Raw genomic sequence first — 26,660 nt, 5'->3', positions numbered from 1 at the left:
ACTTTTATTCACATGTTAAATTGCTAAAAAAAAAAAAATGATAGTAAAGACTTAGATTTCTATTTTGAATAAATGCTGTTCTTTTAAATGTTTTATTCATCAAAGAATCCTAAAAAAAGAATCACAGATTTAAAAAATAATAAATCAGCATATTAGAATGAGTACTGAAGGACCATGTGACACTGAAGACTGCAGTAATGATGCTGAAAATGTGGCTTGGCATCACAGGAATAAATTAGATTTTAAAATATATTCGAATAGAAAACCATTATTTTAAACTGTAATAACATTTCACAATATTAATATTTTTTTCTGCATTTTTGATTGAGTGAATGCAGCCTTAATGAGCATAAGAGAATTCTTAAGAAAAAAAAAACAGAAAAAAACAAGAACATTAAAAATCGCACTGATCCCAAACTTATGAACAACAGAATATATAAGACAAAACTAGTTTATTTCCCCAAATGCATAATAAATATTTAAATACTGTTAAATAAACAATGTTTTGAGAAAAGGTTGTTAATTATTAACCACATAATAACAAAAATAAGTCATTTTCTGTGGGGTCGCTATCACTCGTGCATATTTAATATGATATTGCATCATTTGCATATTTAAAAGGTTTAAACGAGTGCATGTGCATTAACACGACTCTAAAAGCTCTAATAGTTTCATTTTCATGAAAGTAAATGAACATAGTCTAATTACCTGTAGTACATCTTCAAAATGAGCATATTGGCCTACATAAACATCTTTGCTAAAAGACAATGATGGTGCTTCATTATAACCTACAATAATGAATTACTATTATCCTGCTGCATAGGACTGTCTTCATCACATAGCAGATCAGAGACATGCTGCAGCACTCCAACATGTAAGATCCCTGAAACTGAATAAAAACCACCAGAAGGGCAAATTATTAAGAAGCGTGAATTGTGGTATAGCGGCTCGGAAGTTGTTTATGAATCGTCAAAAACGCACCAGTCTAATGGCGCTTTTCCACTACACAGTACCAGCTCGACTCGGCCCGACTCGGCTCGGCTCGACTCGGCTCTGTTTGGTTTTCCACTGTGTAAAAGTTGTACCTGTACCTCGGTTGTGGCTAGAGGGTATACAGCTCAGACCGGAAACTAACAATGAAATTAATTGTTCTACCTATTAGATTGTGTTTTATTAACGTCTACACCTACCCCAACCCTAAACTTAGCCCTTACTATAATACAAAAAAAGTATTATTGTTGTACAGTGTGACAAAAATAACGTTAGACTGATGTGCGCATGCCCAGTAGCCATAGCTGTATCCCTTCTAGACTTTACCCTGTACCTCCAGCGACGCTGCAAGAAATTGCGGTGATGTAATCTTCTACGCGACACACACCCGCTGTCTGCACCTCCTCGTTTGACCACGGCGTATTCTTCCGAGTTGCCATAATATGTAATGGATTGGATATGTCACGCAATCTCTGGCCAAACTTTTTAAAAAAGCCCGGGGTTATTCTGGATACTATTGCTGGCGCGTGCAATGATGACGCAGTGAATAGTGACGATTCTCTCTGACCAATCAGTAGTCTGCTGTGTTTTCACGTCACATTTTAGTATCGCCTTAGCTCGACTCAGCTCGCTTGGAACCTCGCCTGAAGTGGTACGAAAAAAAGTACCTGGAAGCCGGTACAGGTACAACTTTTACACAGTGGAAAACCAAACAGAGCCGAGTCGAGTCGAGCCGAGGCGAGCTGAGGCGAGCTGGTACTGTGTAGTGGAAAAGCGCCATAAATAATAATTGATTCTTGGTTTATTTCGTACCTGCGTATGTTTAATACAAGTGCTGTTAAACAGTTTGAGCTTATTTTGTTTAGGAATAAAATATTGTACGTGACAACAAGTCACGTGGTAAGTGTTGTTTTTCTCAGCGCTGATGAGAACGAACCAGTTATATTCGTTTGTGATCACTGAATGAGAGCTTCGCATAATAAAACTATAAAACATAAAAGCAAAGAAAATAATACAGTACGCTAAAAGGATTACACTATTACAAGCGCAAACATTTCAGTGAAATAAAACGCATATTTGACTCAATGAGGAAATCGTTGTTTTGAGCCTCGAAGCGCCCCCTAGAGGATAATACCAGCTACTGTCTACTCTCAGATGCCGCTCAGTGGAAGAGGCACCGTTTCTCCGTATGCGACTATAGCGTGGGTCATTGCAAATCAAACGGACAGAGGGCGGGGAAACAGCCACCGGTGAGGGACATATACATCTCATCTGTTTGCTGGATGGTGCCACGGCAGATTCCATTACAGGTAACGTTATAACCTTGAGATGTTTTTGCGCAATTACACATACACCGAATGCGTCATGTTCTATTCTAGTATCATAATGCGTGATTTACAGAGCAACCTGCCCCGACATTAAATATAGATATACATATATATATATATATATAGCTAGATACTGTGTCTGTTCCTCTTTGATGAATAAACATGATTTATGTTGTTTCCATATGAGCAAACACTCTAACAGGTCACACAGCCTGTCTGAGATTTCAAAGTCATGGAAATGAAGAATACAGAATTTGATTCCACATTCTATTCTATTCTGTTCTTCCTTGGAACACCTTTTTACATTTTAAAACAGGTTTTTATGAGCTAACCCTACATGCATCCAACCTGTGGATCTTAATATTGTTTTATTTTAGATAGGTTACATCTAATCTTATTATTTATAGTTATTATTGAATGTATTATTATCATTATTCTCACTACTATAACGCTTCCAGATAGTCTATTTGCAATTTTATTTATAATTATCATTATTCTTAGTGATTGTCTTTAGATTCTCGTTAGTGTAGTACAAATATCAGAATCATTCTGTCAGACACATATTTACAAAAAACAATAAAAGACATAGATACCACCATTAAATAAACCAATACCAAATAAACCAATAAATAATATATGAGTTGTTGACGTGACATGACATTTTTACTGACCCACAAGATAAAAATGAATATAATTAATATTGTCGTTATTTAAAATTCTGTAAATGGTTAAACATTTCTTTGTCCTACACGGACTTCAAGTGTTATTCAATTTATTTTTTTATTTTGAGCCAAACCTAAAAATTGTCCTATGGTGTGACTGTCTCAAGCATGGTTCAGTAAATCAAAACTTTTAAAAATTAATGTCAATAAGAACAGCATTAAAAATGATAATAAAAACCTCTGGCATAATTTTACAGGTGTCGGTTTTAGTAAATGGCAATCATTTTCTTTCATCCATATATTTTCGAAAGCATAGGGACTTAATACATTTTGTCTCTGAAAACCATGGAAGAGAGAGGACATTTAAATATGAACAGAAAATTAACAGGGATCCACCCAAAGGGAGAAGATCCAAAGAGAACGATGCAGACAGCAAATAGAATCAAAATGATGCCTTAAAAAAGTACTTTAATAACTACCATTTTTGTCCTTTAATGTGATGTAATGTCCTATGGTGTGACACATATAAGAACCACAGATTTGTTTTTATCTAAAAATATCTTAAAAAAAAACAGTTGAGCATTGCTGAAAATTTTACCATTTTAAGATGAGAGATATTTATATCTCCCCTACTGCAGTTTTGAATGGATGACAGCAAAGTGTGTCCTGTTTTCAAAGGTTGTCTTGAAAGTGTCCAAGTCATGGGGAAAAATAATGTTAATTATAATTTCATGTTAATTAAATAACAATATGTGAAAATAAGTGTCTAACAATTTATATATTATTAAGAGTTTTTTTTCTTATTTTTTTTATGTCACACAATAGGACAAATTCATGGTACAGTTTAGTAAAAATGTGTAAAAAAACAACAAAACAAAAAGTAACTACAAAATATTCATAAGTTTAAGTACTAAAATTACTAAAAATAAAACTAATAAACTAATTAAAGCTCAACACTACAGAAAGTAAATTAAATTACAAAAACACATGACAAAATTACTAAAATTAAAAATGAAAACAAAAATTAAAGCTACTTCAAAATATTATAAAATACGTTTAAGTACTAAAAAGACAAAAAATAGAACTGAAATAAAATAAATTAAATCTCAAATACATAAAAATGACATTACTAAAGAATTACTAAAACTAAAGAATGAAAACAGAAATATTCATAAGTTTGAGTACTAAAATGACCAAAAAAAGTAATAAACACATTAAAGCTGAACAGAAATATTTAAAATAATAATAATAACAACTACAAATGATAAATAAGCACTAAAACTAAAATTGTAAAATTATATATAACTAAAGTAACTTTACATTTGTTTAAAAAGATATTTTAGATAGTTTAAATATGTGACCCTGGACCACAAAACCAGTCATAAGGTTAAATTTGACAAAACTGAGATTTATACATCATATGAAAGCTCAATAAATAAGGATAGGACAATATTTGACTGAGATACATCTATTTGAAATCTGAAATCTGAGGATGCAAAAAAATCAAAAAGACTGAGAAAATCACCTTTAAAGTTGTCCAAATTAGGTTCTTAACAATGCATATTACAAATCAAAAATTACATTTTGATATGTTTACAGTAGGAATTTTACAAAAATTCTTCATGGAACATGAACTTTACTTAATTTCTTAATGATTTTTGGCATAAAAGAAAAATCAAAAATTTTGACCCATGCAATGTATTTTTGGCTATTGCTACAAATATACCCCAGCGACTTAAGACTGGTTTTGTGGTCCAGGGTCACATATATGACAGGAAACATCCTTTCTAGACATATTTAAAAGAAAAAAAAGACAGTAGCAAAAACTACTATGACTTAAAAATACTAGTTTAAAAATAAAGTTATACTAGTTAAAATATATTTTTTTATTACTGTGTGTGTGTGTGTGTATATACACACACACACACACATATATATAAAAAGTATTCTAAAATTATAGTATTATTTGTTGTACTGTCTTTTTTCTTATTTTGAAAAAAATGTGTATATGTCTTTTTAGTATGGGGTGAAATATAAGTTAGTTTAAAGAGATGGTCTTTGGAATAAATTGTACTAAATGTGCATCTGAGATCTCTTTTTACCAAAAATTATTCCTTTAGTGTCTTAAGATCCAGTACGAGGTGCTTCGGGCCTGAAAATGGACTCTATTTCCCTGCTGGGCAGCAGCCCGGCCAGCACCAAAGTCTGCTTCCTACCAAATGGGCTGAAGAACGGGTCCAAAGATGGATCTGGCAAACCCACGGTCGGCATCATCGGCTCTGGAGACTTCTCCAAAAGCCTGACCCTCAGACTGCTCCGCAATGGCTTTCATGTGGTGGTGGGGAGCCGACAGCCCAAGAGAGCGGCCGAGTCGTTCCCGCACGTGGTGGATGTGACCCATCACGAGGACGCAGTGGGGAAGACCAACATCGTGTTCCTGGCCATTCGCCGAGAGCACTATTCCTCCCTCTGGGACATCAAACACCTGCTGGCTGGAAAAATACTGGTGGATGTCAGCAACAACAGACGGATCAACCAGTATCCAGAATCAAACGCAGAATACCTAGCCTCCCTATTCCCAGAATCCATTGTGGTCAAAGGCTTCAATGTGATCTCGTCCTGGGCCATGCAGTCAGGTCCCAGAGACTCCAGTCGACAGGTATGTTGTACTTCAGTAGAAACAACACTCGGGGAAGTCTAAAGGTTTTAAACATGCTGAGCCAAATAATCTCACTTAGCAAGCTTGGCGAATAAAACACACAGCCCAAAATGTTTCTATTTAGATATTTTGGCAGAGCTTCAGAACAGTCTGCCCAAGGTCTATCTGAGCCCAGACACATCACTCAATCTTAAAAAATATGCTTTTGTAATTATTATTATTTTATTGCACTTTCATTTTAGTAGTACTTAAACTAAAAATGAAAAATGAAAACAAAACTAAAAGTAACTTTAAAAGTACTTGAACTCAAATAAGTTTAAGTAATTCTGTTATGTGCCTTTGTAATTATTTTCTGTTATTTTTTTATATTTCTGTTCAGCTTTAATTTATTTCAGTTTTAATGTTTAGTAATTTTAGTACTTGAAACTATTAATATTTTGAGATTACTTTTAGTTTTGTTTTCAGTTTTAGTAATTATATGTGCTTTTGTAATTGTTATTATTTAAAAAAAATATTTCTGATCAGCTTTAATTTATTTCAGCAATATTAGTACTTAAAATTATAAATACTTCAGTTACTTTTAGTTTTGTTTTAATTAGTTTTAATTTTATGTGCTTTTGTAATTTTTATTATTATTTAAAAATATTTCTGTTCAGCTTTCATTTGTTAATTTCAGTTTTATTTTAGTACTTAAACTTATGAATTTTTTGAAGTTACTTTTAGTTTTGTTTTTATTTTTCATTTTTAGTAATTTTGTTTTGTGCTTTTGTTATTTTTATTATTATTCTAATTCATTTCAGTTTTATTTTTAGCAATTTTTGTACTTAACCCTATGAATATTTTGAGATTACTTTTAGTTTTGTTTTCATTTTTAGTAATTTTATGTGCTTTTGTAATTGTTATTTTTTAAATATATTTCTGTTCAGCTTTAATTTATTTCAGCAATATTAGTACTTAAAATTATAAATACTTCGAAGTTACTTTTAGTTTTGTTTTATTTTTAGGAATTTTATGTGCTTTCATAATTTTTATTATTATTTAAAATATATTTCTGTTCAGCTTTCATTTGTTTATTTCAGTTTTATTTTAGTACTTAAAATTATGAATATTTTTTAAAGTTTTATTTTCATTTTTTATTTTTAGTAATTTTGTTACGTGCTTTTGTTATTTTTATTTTTAACAAATATTTCTGTTTCAGCTTAAGTAGCAGTAGTAGTTTTTTCTCCTTAAACTTAATCATATTTTAAAGTAGCTTTAATTTTTATGTTTTCATTATTTTTTGGGGGGCTTTTGTAATTTTAATTAGTATTTTTAAAATATTTATGTTCAGTTTTATTTTTCAGTAATTTTAGTGCTTACACCTATAAATATTTTGAAATTGCTTTTATATTTTTCATTTACTTTAAGTTTTGTTTTCATTTCAGTGTTAGTTGTAGTAATTCAGTTTCATTCTTTTTTATTATTTTAATGAGTAATTTTTAGTACTTATTTTATTTCAGTTAGTCGACAAGGCAATATTACTTATTTAAGTTTTAATCTAATTTTAGCTTTATTTCAATGAACAAAAATATTTGTAATAGTTTGTTTTACTAAACCACAAAGATCTACACTGTTTTACCGCTCTATATAATATTTTAAACAGTTTTATTTTTACTTTTAGCTTTACTACTCTATAACTGCAGTATAGACAAAATAAAAAAAAATAAAAATAAAATACTACAAACCCAACAGAGTGCTAAATGTTGTGGGTCAAAAACAAAATATAGCCCTTGGTGTGCTAATGACACTCCTGAAGTGACTTAGTGTCTATGATGAAGATTATGTGTTCTCATATAAGCAGAAACCTCTTCCAGCCAACAGTAAAAGTAAATGTCTTACTTTCTGCAAGCAGCTGATTAGAATGATGAACAGATGAGCCGCCCTCTGTGGAAATTCTGCGAGCGGAAAGTGAAAAAGATTTTATTAACACAATGAAAGATCCATTACAGCCATGCCATAAACTTGCTTTTATCTCAGTCTCATTTTGAAACCTTATAAACTCAGTGAATTAATTCCACTCTAGTTATGGGTTCAGGGGAATTGTTCCTACTGTAAACGATCATTCATATATATATAATGGGATCCAAAGTGTGATACCACATTGGAAATCTGGCATTCAAGATCTAATTTAAACCCAATAATGACCAACAGTGATGTGATTTGACCACCAATATATCAGCTACAGTAGGAATGAATGACTGTTTTGAAAGGAATGATTATTGATTGCTTGTAATCTCTTTGTACAGGTCTATATTTGCAGTAATTCAGTGGACGCTCGACTGCAGCTCATTGAAATGGCCCGTCAGCTCAGTTTCATCCCTGTGGACATGGGCGCGCTGTCCTCTGCCAAAGAGATCGAGAACATGCCACTGCATCTCTTCACCGCCTGGAAAGGACCTGTTTTGACCGCGGTCGCCTTGTCCATCTTCTTTTTCGCTTATTCCTTCGTGCGGGACATTATCCATCCTTATATGAAGACTAGACAGAGTTTTTTCTACAAGATCCCTCTGGAAATAGTGAACAGGACGCTGCCTGTGGTGGCCATAGTTCTGCTAGCGCTGGTGTATTTGGCAGGACAGCTTGCTGCCACGTACCAGCTCATCTATGGGACGAAGTACCGCCGTTTTCCGCCCTGGTTGGAGGGCTGGCTGGAGAGCCGCAAACAGCTGGGTTTGCTGAGCTTCTTCTTTGGGTGCATTCACGTGCTCTACAGCCTTTGTCTGCCCATGAGACGCTCAGAGAGATACCTGATGCTCAACATGGCCTATCAGCAGGTCTGTGATTGCTTTACTCAGTGAGATCCAGAAGTGGAATTTTGTGTGAATTTTGTTTGGTTTGGTTTTGTTTTGTTCACTATGTGGCTAACAATAATAATAATAATAATAATAATAATAATAATAATAATAATAATAATAATAATAATAATAGTTAATAAAATATAAAATAAATAAATACATAAATACACAGAGGTCCAATGGTATTAATATAATTATTATTATTATTATTAATAATAATTGTAATAATTGTTAATTATAACATCATTATTATCAATATTACTTAATAAAATATAGAATAAATATATAAACTTTATTATTATTTAATATTATATTATTATTATTTGCCATTTTAATGATCTTTGTTAATTATAACATCATCATAAATAGAATCATAAAAAGTGAATAAATAAATAATACAAATATAAAAATACATATAGAGATTAATTAATAGAGTATTAATAATAATAATAATAATAGTTAATATAATATAAAATAAATAAATACATAAATACACAGAGGTCCAATGGTATTAATAGAAATATTATTATTATTATTAATTGTAATAATTGATAATTATAACATCATTATTATTATTAGTTAATAAAATATAGAATAAATATATAAACACCTTATTTAATATTATACTATTATAATATTAATATTATACCTTATTTATTTAATATTATATTATTATTATTTGCAAACATTACAACATTATCACAAAAATCATAAACAAAATAAATACATTAATACATAGAGATGCAATGATGGTAATAGAAACTAGATTATTAATATTATTATTTATAATTATCTTTTTTATTATAGCATTAAAATAATAAAAAATTCATACATATATACATGGAGGTTAATTAATATTATGATTAATATTAATGCATATTAATACTAAACATAATAACAATATTAATAATAGTAATATGTAAATAAAACATACAAACTGATATAACAACTAAATAAATATTAATTATTAGAAATAATAGTAATAATAATAATTATTATTATTATTATTATGCTTTTATTATTAATAAATACAGTTAAATAATAAATAATACAATTTTAGCAATTTTGTTTGTAGTTCAGATTCAGATGTATTTTGATTATATATAAGCATTATATCAGCCTATCAACCACAATAATAATAATACTAATAATAATAAAATGTGTTTTCCCGGTTTTTATATATTTGTTATGCACCAAACCCTGTACAGCTTTTTATAAATAAGTGTACATTTTAAATAATTCAAATTCAAATATAAATATAGATTTATATATCTAAATACATTTATATTTACATTTTTATACAAAATAAAAAAGATATTAAAAAGAATATTGCAATATATAATATAAAAGCATGAATGTAAACTATTTTAATGAAATAAAATAAAAATAAAGGATTAAAGCGTATAAACAAATCTTACTTTGTCTGTAGGTGCATGCCAACATAGAAAACTCATGGAACGAAGAGGAAGTCTGGAGAGTGGAGATGTACGTTTCCTTCGGCATCATGGCTCTGGGTCTCCTCTCTCTCTTAGCCGTCACTTCCATTCCGTCAGTGCACAATGCACTCAACTGGCGAGAGTTTAGCTTTATCCAGGTAAGACAATCTCCATCCTCCAACCCTGCAGCTTCAGTGTTTCTCTGGTCCTCAGACAAATAAGATGTCAACCAAGCGTCTATATGCTGTCAGTCCACTCTAGGTTACATCGCCCTGCTCATTTCCACGTTCCACGCTCTGCTCTTCGGCTGGCAGCGGGCGTTTCTGGAGGAGTCTTATCGCTTCTACATGCCGCCCAATTTTGTCCTGGCCCTGGTTCTGCCTGTCACGGTTATAATCGGAAAAGTGGTGCTGCTGCTTCCCTGTGTGAGCCGAAAGCTGAAGCGGATCAGGCGCGGATTAGACTCCAATCAGAGCCGCACCAACCATGAGAGACCAGCTGCCCACGTTTCACCTGAGAGGGTCACCATCATGTAACTTTTTCATGTCACACTAACGGTAAACTCTCAGCCTTTTGTTTCTAGATGTACTAATCATACACATCATACCTGGTCAGCTACGGCTCATTTAGTTGACATTTCAGCTGCTTTTTGGACACAAAGATTAATTTGCAGTTAGTATTTGGTTCCAGCCCATGAATAGGAGTTGAGTTCGAACTGCAGTGGTCATGTGACCTCACTGACCCCTTCAAAGGAGGATGTTATGTGACTGTAAGAGCCCCTTAATGTATACCGAACCTTATTAAAAACTGTTATTTATGCACACTCTACTGCTCAATAAGTGTGGGATCATAAGATGTTTGAATGTTTTTGAACATTTTAATGCTCACCAAAGCTGCATTTATTTGATTAAAAATACCGTAAAAACAGTAAAGTTGTGAAATATTATTACAATTTAAAACAACTGGTTTCTGTTTGAAAATATTTGAAAATGTAATTTATTTTTGTGACACAAAGCTGAATTTTCAGCATCATTACTGCAGTCTTTAATGTCACATGATCCTTTAGAGAATATCTGAATATGCTGATTTGCTGCTCAAGAAACATGTTATTATTAGTGAAAATAGTTGTGCTGCTTAATTTAATTTGCATTTCCAACTATTTTCATTAATAATAATAATAATAATAAAAAAACAGATTTTTTTAACATTAATAAATGTCTTTACTGTCAACTTTGATCATTTTAATGCATCCTTGCTGAATAAAGTATTAATTTCTTTCAAAAGTAAAACTTTTAAACACATACACTACCAGTCAACTACCAGTTAAGATTTTTAATGTTTAATGATTTTAAAGTAGTCTCTTCTGCTTACCAAGCCTGCATTTATTTGATCCGGAGTAAAGCAAAAACAGTGCAATTTTGAAATATTTTTACTATTTAAAATAACCGTTTTCTATTTGAATATATTTTAAAATGTAATTTATTCCTGTGATTTCAAAGCTGAAATTTTAGCATCATTACTCCAGTCACATCCTTCAGAAATCACTCTTAATATTCTGATTTGCTGCTCAAAAACATTTATTATTATTATTATGTTGAAAACAGCTGAGTAGAATTATTTCAGGTTTCTTTGATGAATAGTTAAGAAAAAAAAGAGCATTTATCTGAAACAAAATATTTTGTAACATTATAAATGTCTTTATCATCACTTTTTTTTTAATCAATTTAATGCATTCTCACTGAATGAAAGTATTTATTTCTATAATTTCTTTCCCCAAATATATATACTGACTAGCTTTTGAATAGTAAAGTGTATAATGTTACAAAAGCTTTTTATTTCAGATAAAAGCTGATCTATGGATCTTGCCATTTATCACAGTATCCTTAAAAATGTACTCAACTGTTTTAAATATTTATAATAATAATACAATGTTTCTTGAACAGCAAATCAGCATATTAGAATGATTTCTGAAGGATCATGTGACACTGAAGACTGAAGTAATGATGCAAAAAATGTAGCTTTGATCACAGGAACAAATTACATTTTAAAATAAATTCAAATAGAAAGCAGTTATTTAAAACAGTAAAAATATTTCACAATATTACTGCTTTTGCTGTATTTTGAATCAAATAAATGCAGGTTTGGTGAGCAGAAGAGACTTCTTAAAAAAAAATAATCTTACAGTCCAAAAACTTTTGACTGGTATAAACGTGCAGTTTGATTAAACCACATGCCAAAACTCTGGCTTATGTCTTTAAGTCAACATGAAATATTGTCTTTGCAATCTTTCATTAATGTGTAACTTTCTCCACACAGCAAATACGTAAAGGTTATGGCAAAAATAGCATATAATAACAGCATTACCTTTGTGATCAAAATGCTCGTTACGTTGTCCCGGGCTTCATTCTGGTACAGAAACAACCTCTTTTCTCAATCCAATAATTTCCCAATGGGACTTCCTTAAGCGCTGCCCTGTTTTACTAAAAAAAAAAAAAACACAAAAGTTGAAGGGATAGTTTACCCAAAAATGAAAATGTAGTCATCATTTACTCACCCTAATGTCGTTCCAAACCTATAAGACCTATAATTAAGATATTGTTGATTAAATCTGAGAGCTTTCTGACTCTGCATAGACTACCTTTCTGAACCTTGAACATGTCAGTTGCGCTGCAGTCTATGCAGGCTCAGAAAGCTCTTGGATTTCATCAAAAATATCTTAATTTGTGTTCTAAAGGTGAACGAAGGTCCTACGGGTTTGGAACGACATGAAGGTAATTAATGACAGAATTTTCATTTATAAGTGAACTATCCCTTTAAATGGGTTGTGAGTGTCATTTCATGTTGACTTTCGTATAATTTAAGGATTTTTTTTAACATTGCATTAATTGCATTCACAACACTCTATGAGATTGAATGGTTCATATGACAGATCAACACGTCATAATGTTAGTGTCTGTACAGGTAAAGCAGTACCATGACAAGTTCAGCCACTGGAAATGACCTACACAGACTCGCAGCTTAACATCTCATGCTAACAGACAGCTCTTTTCTACAGTACACTGTTTCCTGTGAACTGTGCTGAAAACTGTTTCGTGTCACTTGTCTTGTTGCACAGCGCTATCTGCCTCCAGTGTGTTGTTCGGTAGCAGTGTGAACACTCAAACTCCTGTGCCTCACTTGATGTTTGGAGTGAGTAACAATAAATACAGACATACAGTTTGTCTCCAAGATGTTTTTAATTCTTTTTTGATATTTTTTGGGGGATTTTATGAGATTTTACCTCCCCATAGAAACAAGTAATATGGTGGCCCCATGGTATTATATAATAAAATCATTGTACTTCAAGTTTGGGGTTGGTAAGATTTTTTTTTAATGTTTTGAAAGACTTATGGTCACCAAGATTGCATTTATGTGCTCAAAAATACAATAAAAATGTGAAATATTATTGCAATTTAAAACAACAGTTTTCTATTTTAATATATTTAAAAATATAATTCATTCCTGTGATGAAAAGCTGAATTTTCAGCATCGTTACTCAAGTCTTCAGTGTCACGTGATCCTTCAGAAATCATTCTAATAGGCTGATTTGCTGCTCAAAGAACATTTTATATTATCACTTATTTTTTTCTGTGATCATTTTTTCAGCATGAAAATAAAGTTTAAAAAAGAAAAAAAAAATGTAAATGTATGTATTTATTTATTATATACAGTTGAGGTCAGAAGTTTACCTACACCTTGCAGAATCTGCAAAATGTTAATCATTTTACCAAAATAAGAGGGATCATACAAAATGCGTGTTGTTTTTTATTTAGTACTGACCTGAAGAAGATATTTCACATAAAAGACATTAACATATAGTCCACAAGAAAAAATAATAGTTGAATTTATAAAAATGACCTTGTTCAAAAGTTTACACACACTTGATTCTTAATACTGTTCTTTTGATAAATCTTTCAGGTCTCACAAATTCATTGGTTTTTCAGCATTTTTGTGTATTTGAACCCTTTCCAAGATGACTATGATTTTGAGATCCATCTTTTCACACTGAGGGCAACTGAGGGACTCATATGCAACTATTACAGAAGGTTCGAACGCTCATTAAGAGCGGGTGTGAAAATATTTGAAATTTGAAGATCAGAGTAAATTTAATTTATTTTGTCTTCTGGGAAACATGTAAGTCAGTCTTCTGAAGGGCAGTACTAAATGAAAAAAAATATGATATTTAGGCAAAATAAGTAAAATGTACACGTTTCATTCTGTTCAAAGGTTTTCACCCCCTGGCTCTTAATGTACTGTTTTACCTTCTGGAGCAACAGTGAGCGTTTAAACCTTCTGTAATAGTTGTATATGAGTCTCTCAGTTGTCCTCAGTGTGAAAAGATGAATCTCAAAATCATACAGTGATTGTTGGAAAGGGTTCAAATACACAGAAATGCTGAAAAACCAAAGAATTTGTGGGACCTGAAGGATTTTTTCTGAAGAACAGCAGGCAGTTTAACTGTTCAGGACAAACAAGGGACTCATGAACAACTATCACTAAACAAAAAAAAAACAAACAAAAAAAAAAAACAGGTGTGGATCCACTAGTTAACAACACAGGTATTAATAATCAAGTGTATGTAAACTTTTGAACAGGGTCATTTTTATAAATTCAACTATTACTTTCTCTTGTGGACTATATGTAAACATCTTTTATGTGAAATCTTATTTAGGTCAGTACTAAATAAAACAAACTTTACTATCACTTTTAATCAATTTAATGCATCCTTGCTGAATAGAAGTCTTAATTCCTTTCTAAAAACATTTTGGTAATGTATTTTTGAAAAATAACATGGTAATACCACGTAACATGACTAAACAGGCCGTCATGCCATCACATCCAAAAAGACACTGTAGTCCCTTTTTTAGTATGCATAGAAGACTGAATGTTAAAAACAAGTAACAAGTGAGGAAAAAAAACTAAAAATGTTGCCTTTTATTTTAACTGTAGTATAAATGATAAACTTCATGTTCACTCGGTTGAAAATATACACAACAGCAAAAAATTTGAATCTTTTTAGTCACTTTTAGACATATTTTGACATAAAAGGCATTGAATTATATTGTCATCCCACATCAGCCCTGCAGGAACGGTTGTGGGCTTCTAAAATCATTCCGACTTTTCACCTCATTACCTACAGTTTTCACTCCCACGTCTTTATAAACACATTCACCAGCAGATGGCGCACCTCTCCTTCTCAAACAGAGCATTATGGGTAAACGCACCAAGCTGTGGGTGTCTAGTGCTGCCCACCACCAGTTCGTCATGAGATAAAATGTAATCTCTTCATCCCCCAAAATGTTGAGTTTAGATCTCAGCAGGCGTATCTGAACCCCTAAAGATCTCCTAAAGCTCTGGACACATAATAATATCAATTAGCGTGACGAGATGAGCAGAGAGTCAGCCTCTATGGCCACAAGACTGTGATCCTGAAGCCTGTTAAATCTTTTATTAAGCCATTATCACTGAAGGGAGCCGAAGGTCCTCCGACGTTTCGATGAAATGTCACGAGGGTGTTTGCTTTGGACCAGACCTTAGGCCTCTATAAGTGTCACCGTTGAGCATTTACTAGTAAACTTCCCACAAATCACTGCAAATCCAAGACGGAGGCAGTTCTCACGCCACGCTGAGATCGTAACAGTCACTATGGTTACAAATGTGCTTCCTGCTTTGAAAGTTTGAAAGACGGAGAGAGATTAGTCTTAATTACCACTAATGATCAACAAACAAGGAGAAATTGTCTGCCTATTATACTCCCGTACAGGTTATCACCCCGAACCGTAATGGCCCCGCAAGCTTACATCTAATTCACGCTGATGTCGTTCATCAAAACAGCTGCGTTAATTGCAGGGGAGAGTAAAAACTGCAGTTTAGGAGAGCGTGTGGACAGCGTGGGCTCGCAAATAAAACACTCTGCCTCATTTGCTTCGTAATACTTTTATGGTGGGCTCCTCAGTGGTTCTCAGGAGGAACATTACACTCTTATTGCATAACAGACACAATGAAGATGTCTAAAATGACCTGGGTAATAATACAGATAGAGGACATGAAGACTGAACAAAAAATGTAATATCTACAGTACCAGTCAAAAGTTTTTGAAAAGGAAATTTTTTTATGTTTTTAAAGAAGTCTCTTCTGCTTACTAAGCCTACATGTATTTGATTCAAAGTACAGCAAACACAGTACAATTTTGAAATATTTATACTATTTATTTCTATTTGAATATATTTTAAAATTTAATTTATATCTGTGATCAAAGCTATTATAATTTGTATCAATATCTATAACAGTTGAGCACATTTTTTTTTTAGAATTCTTTGATGAATAGAAAGATCCAAGGATCAGCATTTATCTGAAATCAAAAGCTTTTGTAATATGTGACCCTGGACCACAAAACCAGTCATAAGGTTAAATTTTACAAAACTGAGATTTATACATCACATGAAATATCAATAAATAAGCTTTCTATTGATGTATGGTTTGTTAGGATAGGACAATATTTGACCGAGATACATCTATTTGAATATCAGGAATCTGAGGATGCAAACAAATCTAAATACTGAGAAAATCACCTTTAAATTTGTCCAAATTAGGTTCTTAACAATGCATTTTACAAATCAAAAATTACATTTTGATATATTTACAGTAGGAATTTTACAAAAAATCTTCATGGAACATGATCTTTACTTAATTTCCTAATGATTTTTGGCATAAAAAAAAAAAAAAAAAAAAAAAAAAAAATTTGACCCATGATATGTATTTTTGGCTATTGCTACAAATATACCCCAGCGACTTAAGACACATATTATATTGAAATGATAGAAATGAATACTTTTATTTAGCAAGGATGATAAAGACATTTATAATGTTACAAAAGATTTCTATTAATTAAAGAAACTTGAAAAACTTCTACTCATCTGTTTTCAACATAATAATAATAAATGTTTTTTGAGCAGCAAATCAGAATATTAGAATGATTTCTGAAGCATCATGTGACACTGAAGACTGGAGTAATGATGCTGAAAATTTAGCTTTGATCACTGAAATAAATTACATTTTAAAATATATTAAAATAGAAAACTGTTATTTTAAACAGTAAAAATATTTCAAACTTTGAGTCAAATAAATGCAAGCTTGGTAAGTAGAAGAGAGTTCTTTAAAAAAAAAAATTGTAAAAATCTTAATGTTCAAAAACTTTTGACTGGTTCTGTATATATGCCCCACTAATCAAAAGTTTGGGGTCAGAGCATTTTTTTTTTAAGAAATAAATACTTCTATGAAGCTATTAAGGACACATTCAAATTAGTGAGCGTAAAAAACATTTAAAATTGTATAAATTATTTCTGTCTCAAATAAATTCATTAAAGAATTCTAAAAAAAAAAAAAAACATTTTTTAGTTTCCTCAAAAATACTAAGCAACACAACTTTCAACACTGATAATAATAAGAAATGTTTCTTGCGCAAATCATCATTTTAGAATGATTTCTGAAGGATCATGTGAAAATTCAGCTTTGCATCACAAGAATAAATTACATTTTAGTATATATTCAAATAGAAAACTGTTTTTTTCAATTGCAAAACTATTTCACAATATTATCATTTTTACAATATTTTTTATCATAAAATATATTTAATATAACAAAATTTTAAAGACTCCAAACAGTAGTTTAAGAATACACCACTAGAAATAAATAAATAAATAAATAAATATATATTTAATAATGTTGTGATGCTGTATGTCTCAGAATAACTTGGAAGTCTGTTCCTCAAATAAAGCAATTATTTGTCTTAAGAATACAATGCACAAGTCACATGAACTACTTTTATTGTACTTTTTAACCTGTTTGAAGAGACAGTTCACCCAAAAAATGCTAATTCTGTCATTAATTACTCACCCTCATGTCATTTCAAACCTGTTCATCTTCTAAACGTTTCTAAGCCTTGCAGAGTCAGAAAGCTCTCGGATTTCATCAAAAATATCTTAATTTGTGTTCCGAAGATGAACGAAGGTCTTACGAGTTTGGAATGACATGAGGGTGAGTAATTAATGACAGAATTTTCATTTTTGGTTGAACTATCCCTTTAAGACTTGACAGCCTACTATCTCCTATAAAAAACGGCAGCATGAACATTTTTCAAAATATCTCCTTTTGTGTTTCTCAGAGTAAAGAAAGTCAAACAAGTTTGACATGATGTGAGGGTGAATAAATGATTACAAAATAATTTCTAGGTGAGCTATAACCAACTTTTGCAACTATAATCAATGTTCCCGAGTTCTTTGCTCATCCAAACTTTAGGGTTTTTGTTGATTTGGGAAGAGCGCTGGTTTTAGTGATTCTCGATTGTAGGTGTTGAATAAGTATTCACTCACGCATTCATTTTGCTTTCCTTTCTCTATCCTATCGATTGCCTTTTCGACTCCTCTCACTAGAAGACCTGAACGACTCTTCCTCCTCCTCTGATTGCATAACCCACACTATTAAAATATGAAAATGGCCTCCACTCTGCATGTGTAAAGATCTGACATGCTGCCAATGTTTCCTGTGGTACAGTGGTTTCTGATGGTATGACAGGGAAAAAGTCACATCACTTGATCACCAATGGATCCTCTGGAGTGAATGGGAGTAGTCATAAGGGTACACCGCCTGCCAAAAATGATTAATGGCTTTGACCTTTTGACCTTTCCCCCTCCCCCACGCCCCTCCCCCCTGGGGCCCACCCACGTAGAGCATGACCACGTGTTTGTCCCCGCGCTGAACTAGTGAACTCTACTGACCTTGTTTGATGGATTGACCAGGTGCGACGTCAACGGGTGACAGGTTTATGGGCTGTTGAGAGGATTTATGAAGGGGTATACCGGGTGTTGCGTCAACGGATGACGGGTTTACGGTTGTAGCGAAAATTTACAACATGCATACCCCGGTGTTGAACCATCCAATGACGGGTTTATGGTTGTTCCGCCAAATTTATGATGTTTTGTGTCCGGTGTTGCGCCATCCAATGACGGGTTTAAAGTTGTTGTGCCAAATTTACAATGGGGAGTTACCCGGGATTGCGTCAAGCTATATCCCCCCGGGATGGTGAAATATGTTGTTTGCGCCGGGTAGTCCGGTGTTTGGTGTCATCAGGGTAGAGAAATATTGCCTGTTTGCGTGTCCATCCATTGTTGGTTGAGGAATGAAGCTTTGAAGATTGTTTTACGGTCTAGTCCTACATCAGTTGTAGGGCGGGGCGTTCATGTTTGCTATTACAAAAAGATGAGTATAAACAATTATAAAACAAGTGCAAATAATACTAAACATAAAATAATAATCATAATCATAATATAAATAATATTTTTATCATTAAAAAATTCCCTTACCTTTTTACAGTCTAGGGTAAAAAATTGTCTCCGTCTGCGTGCGTGTGTCTGCGGCCCTCTTGCTCACATACTCTCTCCCCAGCCTGCACGTGGGATGTTTGAGCTAGCATTGCACAACAGATCATTTGAACATCTTATATGTAAAAGTGCTCATACATGTAATGTGATGGCTGTATATAAAATGCTTTTTCAACAATATATTAGTTGATATAAAAAATATTTATTATTGAAAAGTCTCTATTAACACAAGTTACGAGTGCGGTTCTATTTGAGGCTGCTGTGTCCTGTCATTTTTGCAATGGGTCTGAATTTGTTCTTACAGTAGCTACATCTGTTTTAAGAAATCTCCCCCGCCTTTTCCAGTCTAGGGGGTAATATCTGTTTGAAGAAATCTGCGGACTGGATTACTGTGTGAAAGAGAAGGTTTGCAAACATTTTAAATGAAATACATTTATTTCATAGTTACTTTAAATAAACATAATGCAATGTATTCCTCTCGGCTTACGCTTATATTTTAGCTTAACCATAATTTATTTCACATCAAACACTTTAGTCTTTTATTTTATCCATAACCGCACAATGAAATATATCAACAAAGTCTTTCTGTAATGTTTTAAAAATATAAATGATAACACTTGGGCCCAACAGTGTAGCTTAATCATGTACGCAAACACACATTCAGTCCTCCAAGTCGTATTCTCTTCTATAAAAAAGAAATGAATATAAACGATGTGATCACACATGATATAAAACAAAGCAAAACATTTACACTAGATTTTAGGTAACGGTAAGTATTGTAATGGGGAGCCAGCAATGTCAAAATAAGTAAAGGGGAAAAATGTATTTAAGCAGACCAAACCATATGGATTATGGGGGACCTGGACATGCCTGGGCATGTCAGTTTGATACTTTGAAACCCCTTAACCTACCCAATCACAGTAAACTTTCTCTATTTCTATATTTTTAAATAAACATTATTTACTATATTTTTATAAAGTTTTTGTACTCTACAAAGTGAACACCTACCCGTCACACAAAAAGTTCAACCTACTTCCATTTGTAGTAAAATATTTTAAGTCATTTAAATTATTATAGTAGGACTCAAGACATTTGATCATAAATCACATTTATGTTGTTATATCAATGTAATATCCAAATTATTAGAAAAATGTGTGATCTGATAAGTCCTTTAAACATTTCAACCTAAAAAGTGACTCAAGTACAAACACTCACACAAACAAACATGAAAAATAAAACACAAAACACAAACAAACATGCAAACTAAAAACTAAAAAGCAAACACGACGCAAACTCAAACACAAACAAACATGCAAACTAAAAACTAAAAAGCAAACACAACACAAACTCAAACACAAAACACAAACAAACATGCAAACTAAAAAGCAAACACATGATGCAAACTCAAACACAAAACACAGTCATGCAGACTAAAACACAAACATACATGCAAAATAAAACACAAAAAGCAAACACATGATGCAAACTCAAACACAAAACATAAGCAAAAGACGAATTAAAAACATGTAAAACAATATTGTCACTAAAATTTTAAACAAGTATTTTTGTTTTCTCAAAACACATACATATACGATCACGCTGCTCATGTATTATTGTAGTCCGATTTGTGCTGAATACATTATAATCATAACCATAAATATGTTTTAAGGTACTGGAAACGCACAAATGTCAGTGAAGGACAAAACATCAGCAACGTTCCCAAACCCCCTCAGACCCCAGAGGGTTAAAAAAGATGGGAATACATATATAATTATACAAGGCATCAAAGTAACAAACATGTTACGACAGCTAAACAAATCATTCATTGTACATTGTACTTAAACATGTATTCAACATTTAATTTTATTGAACACATAATCCACTTATTTTAAAGATGATACTAAACATCACCGTGTTTATAAAAATAAACATTTTCAATACTTTTAGGTGATCATAAATTTAAAACATAGTAACAAATGTTACTACAGCAAAACAAATCAATATACAAAGCTTATTTTATATTTTTAAGTTTATTGAGGTTTTAAAACATAGTAATAAACAATTTACTGCAACTAAACAAATCATTCATTGTACATCTTAAACATGTATTCAACATTTAAGTTTATTGTACACATAATTCACTTTTTTAAAGATGGTACTAAACATCTCCATGTTTATTAAAATTAACATTTACAATACTTTCAGGTGATCAAAAATATAAAACATAGTAACAAACATGTTACTACAGCTAAACAAATCATTCATCATACATTTTTAAACATGTGTTCAACATTTAAGTTTATTGAACTCATAAAACATTTGATTCACTTATTTTAAAGATGATACTAAACATCTCCAATAATCTTAAATAAAAATAATCTTTTACAATACTTTTAGGTGATCATGTATATCAAACATAGTAACAAACATGTCACTACAGCAAAACAAATCATTATACAGCGTTCATTTTATATTTTTAAGTTTATTGAAGTTATAAATCATAGTAACAAACAGGTTACTACATATGAGAAAAGACACCCCCAAATGCATCTCATGGCATTCTTCGAATACTCGCTGACTTTACGCGTGAATCACACAACACGTGTGAGGAGTGTTTTCAGGGGGTCAGGGGTTCTCCTGAGAATATATAGTTGCACTGAAAAAGCTAAATGAAAAACATTCGGTTGCATACGAAACTCCCAATGTAAGGCGATACCTCCAACGTCCGTCTCATGAACACTTGACAGTAATTGTGGAGCGCACATTATTATACACTCTTTTAATTTATTTATTCAATGCTTTAACACACATACTTGCATTCAAATTTTTCACCTAATATACTGGTTCTTTTTACTTTTATCAATCTGTGGCCAATACTGTTCATGATAAAATGGCAATCATGCTACCGAGTAAGTTAGACACAATATTTTTAAATGCAACTAAGACAGATTATTCCTTCTTCTTAACAAACCTACATTTAAAATTTTACTCCGAGGTTCCAACGCAGGGGAACCGGGTGAGATATTTCACAGCCCTTCAACATATTTTATATATATATATATAGCTTTTTCTAATTGTATCAGTCGAGCTTGTTTCAACTGATTATGTTCATTTTCTTAGGTTATTGTTTTCCCCCACATACAAACCGCAAACAGAGACATAAATTTAATAAAACCAGTCACACATCATGTAAGAAAGGCATCATAATGCATACAGACAAGCAATGTCCTCAACTTTCTCTTTTTTGTTGTCTTTGCTCTCGCATTTGCAACTGATTCACGGGGTAGGTCAAGATCATCAATAATTGTTCTTCACTTTTGAAACTAGCTTACTGTTTTTTCCTTTTAGGAAGATCTGATAACCTGAGAATACAAAAAGAAAAAAAGATATTAGAAAAAATAATAATATTTAGAATAGAAAGAAAAAAATTACTTCAACCTTGTACTGACCTCTGTTCACAGTCTTTATCAGGTTTCTGATCTGAAACATTAGGGAAACAAAGACTGTTAAGGACAATCCATGCGCTACAACATGCTATCTTATACAGTGTACAGTTTGCCTTCAGCGGTTATGTGGATGTGTCCAAAATATGAGGCCATCATAAAAATACAACCCCATAAATAAATAAAACAGCTTATATAAAATATACTTTGGGCCTTTACTTTAGACTCCAGATGTACACGATCAACATTATCTAACGGTTAAGCAACTCCATCTAATGACCATTTTTAATAGTTTCATATACCAACATTTATTTGCTTGTTTGTTTGTTTGTTGTAGACAATGTACATGTATTACACTTACAATATACCATCACATTTGATTTGCCAGACGTTGCAGAAGTCATAGTCATTGTAACGGAGCCTAGACTTGATCCAGTTATGACAGGGGCATATATCATGCCACCATTAGACGTGGAGCTCCTGCCTTTTTACAGAAAATGGGTCAATTCATATATTAGTTAATTGTACATGTGATAATGTTCCCCATTATTAATAGATAAATCACACTAACATTTTACACGGATGCCTGTTGGTCCTTGTCTTGAAGTCTCTGATGAAAAAAATAATAAAAAATAGTGTTATTTTGAATGACAAAAATCAGGCAAACATCCTATGGTACACCCAGCTACAACTCAGGACTAAAAATCCATCCTTCTTCTTTAGATCATATTATAGCTGTATCAAATCACTGTTAATGTACACCGATTTCACACTAGGCTGTATGACATTTTTCAGTAGACTGAATATGTTTGTATGTTTTAGCTTAAATGAAACGTTTCATATATACCCCTAGGTTCACTTTATAAACGGACTTTCATTTTTATGAAGGTATGCAGTAGGCCTTATGCACCCATAACGATGCAAAAACGCACTTTTGCAAACCAACTTGACTGTAGGGCCCACTGTTTTGATCCATTTCTGGTCGGGAGAAAATTCGTTTACATCTTCTTTCAGCAAATCTAGAAATTTTCGACACATAGAATAATAAAAAAAAAGAAGTGCTATAACCTTGTATCGGCCTCGGTTTACAGTCTCTATCAGGCTTCTGATCTGAAACATTAGGGAAACAAAGATTATTACTAAGGACGCACAATACATGCGCTACAACAATCTCATCTCTACATGCAGTCATCATCATACCCAGAATTTCTCTAGTGGTCACGCTGATTGTCTCTTTGCTGTTAACACAGACATCTGTCACATCAGGACGTGTTTCCTTTTTCAGGCTTCTTACAATCTTCATTTCATTCTTAAGGTTTGTTTTACGTTTAGTATCCCCCGTACAATCATGATTCGGATCACACTCATCGACGATGACCGTGTTCATCGGTTTGATCATTTGTCCATTGTAATACAGTTTAAACATAGAGTCTACGTCGACTTTTACACCGCACATTTTTACTGTGGCACAGCTGCACTCCGATTGATCATCCGCAGCAGCGCCAGACCTACAGTTGTGCTCCATCAGGTTTGGCGTAGTTTCAGACGTTCTTTTCAGAATTCAGTTTTCTCCAAGATGTAGCCGTTTCCTAGAATTTCGGATTGACCGTTTACTCTGCGAACCCCCCAAAGTGTTATGAGCAGAAAAACTGAAGCAGAGCCGTGGTTCAGTAAAATGAGGTTGTTGTTGTTTTGATTAACAAGATGTTGCAGTAGGTCCGTAGTCCAAACCTGGTTATGTTTACAGCATAGGGTGAACTCAGTTACTGCAGAGTTGATGAGGACCGCAGTTGTTGGGGTTTTTACTGATAGGGCCCACCCTCACCCCTGTTGCAAGGTGTAAAGGAGGTTGGGGCCGGAAGGCTTGAAAATCAGTCAAGCATCCAAGATAAGTTTCGCTCAAGCTAGTTATAATATTTTGATTAAAGATTATAGACTCAAAAAATAAGATCCACGAACCAAGTGGTAACTATTATACCAAAGATAATGATCCACGAACCAAGCGGTAACTATTATACCAAAGATAATGTTAGTTTGTTAAAGATTTTAGTACCATTGCCATAATAAAATGTTTCAAATAAATTTACAAATGTGATAGATAATACATACAACACTAGACAACAACAATACTTTGTTTTAAAATGTTTACACCTTTTAAAAATATGATAAAATTTGAATAAAAAGAGGCAAAGGGGAAATTGTATCCAATACATGTTTATTTAAACAAACATATAGCAAGAAACAGAGGAAAAGACTCAATGCTTTACAATTTTGTTGTTCTGCTATACATCCAATACATATTGATGCATACCCACAATAAAACACTGACTGTGAAATTGGTCTAACTTGCCTGAAACAGCTTGTCAATTGTTGAGAAAACAGTGTTTAACACAGGTTCGTCGCTCGGCTCTAAATATAGATTTGTTGTGCAGCATCCGAAAGGGTTGTCCTCAGGAATAGGCCAGGCATCATCATGCTCATACTCATCATCAGAGTCATCATCAGACTCGTCCTCGGAGTCATCATCGGAGTCAAACTCGTCGCTGCTTTCAGACAAAACTTTTCTTTCAGATTCCTCCCGCTGTTTATTTGCACGTATGAGATGATTTTGATCATGATGCATTTTGTTCCAACAGGCAGATAGGCGTACGTATTCTGGTCTCGTTGTCACAAGGTACCTCATACCAGCCGTGACAGCATCCCACTGATAAACGTACCTGATTTTTCCACCAAAATTAATTTTTGTCCAAATTTGATTGTAGAAGTACGTCCAGTCTATGGCCGTCAAAAGCAGATAACTACATTCAGGTATACGTAGATCTTCATAATCCAAAACGTAGAGTTTCACAGTCTGCAATGTCTTGTCAAACACAAATCTCCCCACACGATCATCAGACACTGTGAATTCTTGTTTCACAAAATCTTCATCTTCAGCGAGAATCTTTATCAGACCATGACTTTCCTGGTGCATGTCTGTTTCAACAGAATTTCTTGCCGATGTGACACACATTGATCTTGTTTCAGGGGTGTTTGGAGCATCGGACGCCATTGTAACAATGTAGAAAATGTCTACCGCGTCAAACTGAGTGTCTCTAAACTCTGAATGTAGGTTGGGGGTGCGTCAAACAACCAAGGATGTGACAATATTTACATAAAAACTCACCTCCCCAATGTCCAGACCAATGGGGTATGACTGTTTTATTTACCACCTAGCCAACGGAAAAATACGTCCCCAATATCTACACAAATATAACTCACTAGACCCTCGCTAGCTCTATACCTTTGCCATTGTTTTTGGCTAGTTTTTAGACAAAGACTATTCTCAGACTCTGGTCAAACCGTCTGGTCAAACATTCCAGCTAATTTACTAGCTGGAATGTTTCAACCAGATAAATGATATAAAGTCAACGGTTAAAAATATTGGTTAGATTTTAATATTGGTTAAAATCTAATTATACTGTTTATTAAAAACATATTTGTTGTAAAAACAAAACCATGAAAAAGTTAAGCCTTAGTTACCCTTGGTTAATTTTAAGCAGATAATTTCACTGGAATCTAAAGAAAAATTGTAATCTTTGTTAATATGTATTTAAAGACATAAAGTCATAGTCTTTTATGCAAGTAATGTGTCTGTAACATTTACTGTCACATTTAAGTTTTCATTGCTTACATGCACCTATCCTAAACTACCCAAAAACCTGTAACTCTACCGTAATTATTTAAAAAATACATATAAATGTAATGCCTGATACTTTTGTATCTGACTTCGCTTAAAACAATTGTGATTTATTTATTAAAGACTTGTTTAGAGATGCGTACAAAAACAATAGTGTTTCCACACCACCTTCAACTTGCAACGTATAACTTTGAGTTTTAAAATGAGGTAGAT

At 32.7% G+C, this 26,660-nt stretch overlaps 2 protein-coding genes across 2 annotated transcripts in view; one reads left to right on the top strand and one right to left on the bottom strand.

The window, feature by feature from the left end:
- LOC141300421 (uncharacterized) overlaps positions 1 to 26,660 on the bottom strand; it is a 41,380-nt gene that overhangs the window by 5,426 nt on the left and 9,294 nt on the right. Inside the window, exons 2-3 of the mRNA XM_073830698.1 lie at positions 12,274 to 12,389; positions 7,518 to 7,573 (exon numbers count right to left, since the gene is read on the bottom strand). The gene's annotated coding sequence lies outside the window, so the exon portion shown is untranslated. The remainder of the gene's footprint in view (positions 1 to 7,517; positions 7,574 to 12,273; positions 12,390 to 26,660) is intronic.
- On the top strand, positions 497 to 13,137 carry steap2 (STEAP family member 2, metalloreductase). The gene is made up of 5 exons (XM_073830697.1): positions 497 to 2,300; positions 5,101 to 5,639; positions 7,925 to 8,452; positions 9,903 to 10,067; positions 10,161 to 13,137. Exons 2-5 carry the CDS (start codon positions 5,139 to 5,141, stop codon positions 10,443 to 10,445), a joined length of 1,479 nt encoding a protein of 492 aa, XP_073686798.1. The 5' UTR covers positions 497 to 2,300; positions 5,101 to 5,138; the 3' UTR covers positions 10,446 to 13,137.

Source organism: Garra rufa, chromosome 24 (genome assembly GCF_049309525.1).
Source record: "Garra rufa chromosome 24, GarRuf1.0, whole genome shotgun sequence".
In the NCBI taxonomy this organism is placed as follows: Eukaryota; Metazoa; Chordata; class Actinopteri; order Cypriniformes; family Cyprinidae; genus Garra; species Garra rufa.
This window is presented reverse-complemented; position numbering and strand designations above follow the sequence as displayed.

Excerpts from the sequence above, each read along its gene's own strand:
- steap2 (XM_073830697.1), top strand. The coding sequence starts at position 5,139 with ATGGACTCTATTTCCCTGCTGGGCAGCAGCCCGGCCAGCACCAAAGTC. Across the intron at positions 5,640-7,924 it reads CCAGAGACTCCAGTCGACAG|GTCTATATTTGCAGTAATTC; the intron begins GTATGTTGTACT and ends CTCTTTGTACAG. Across the intron at positions 8,453-9,902 it reads TCAACATGGCCTATCAGCAG|GTGCATGCCAACATAGAAAA; the intron begins GTCTGTGATTGC and ends CTTTGTCTGTAG.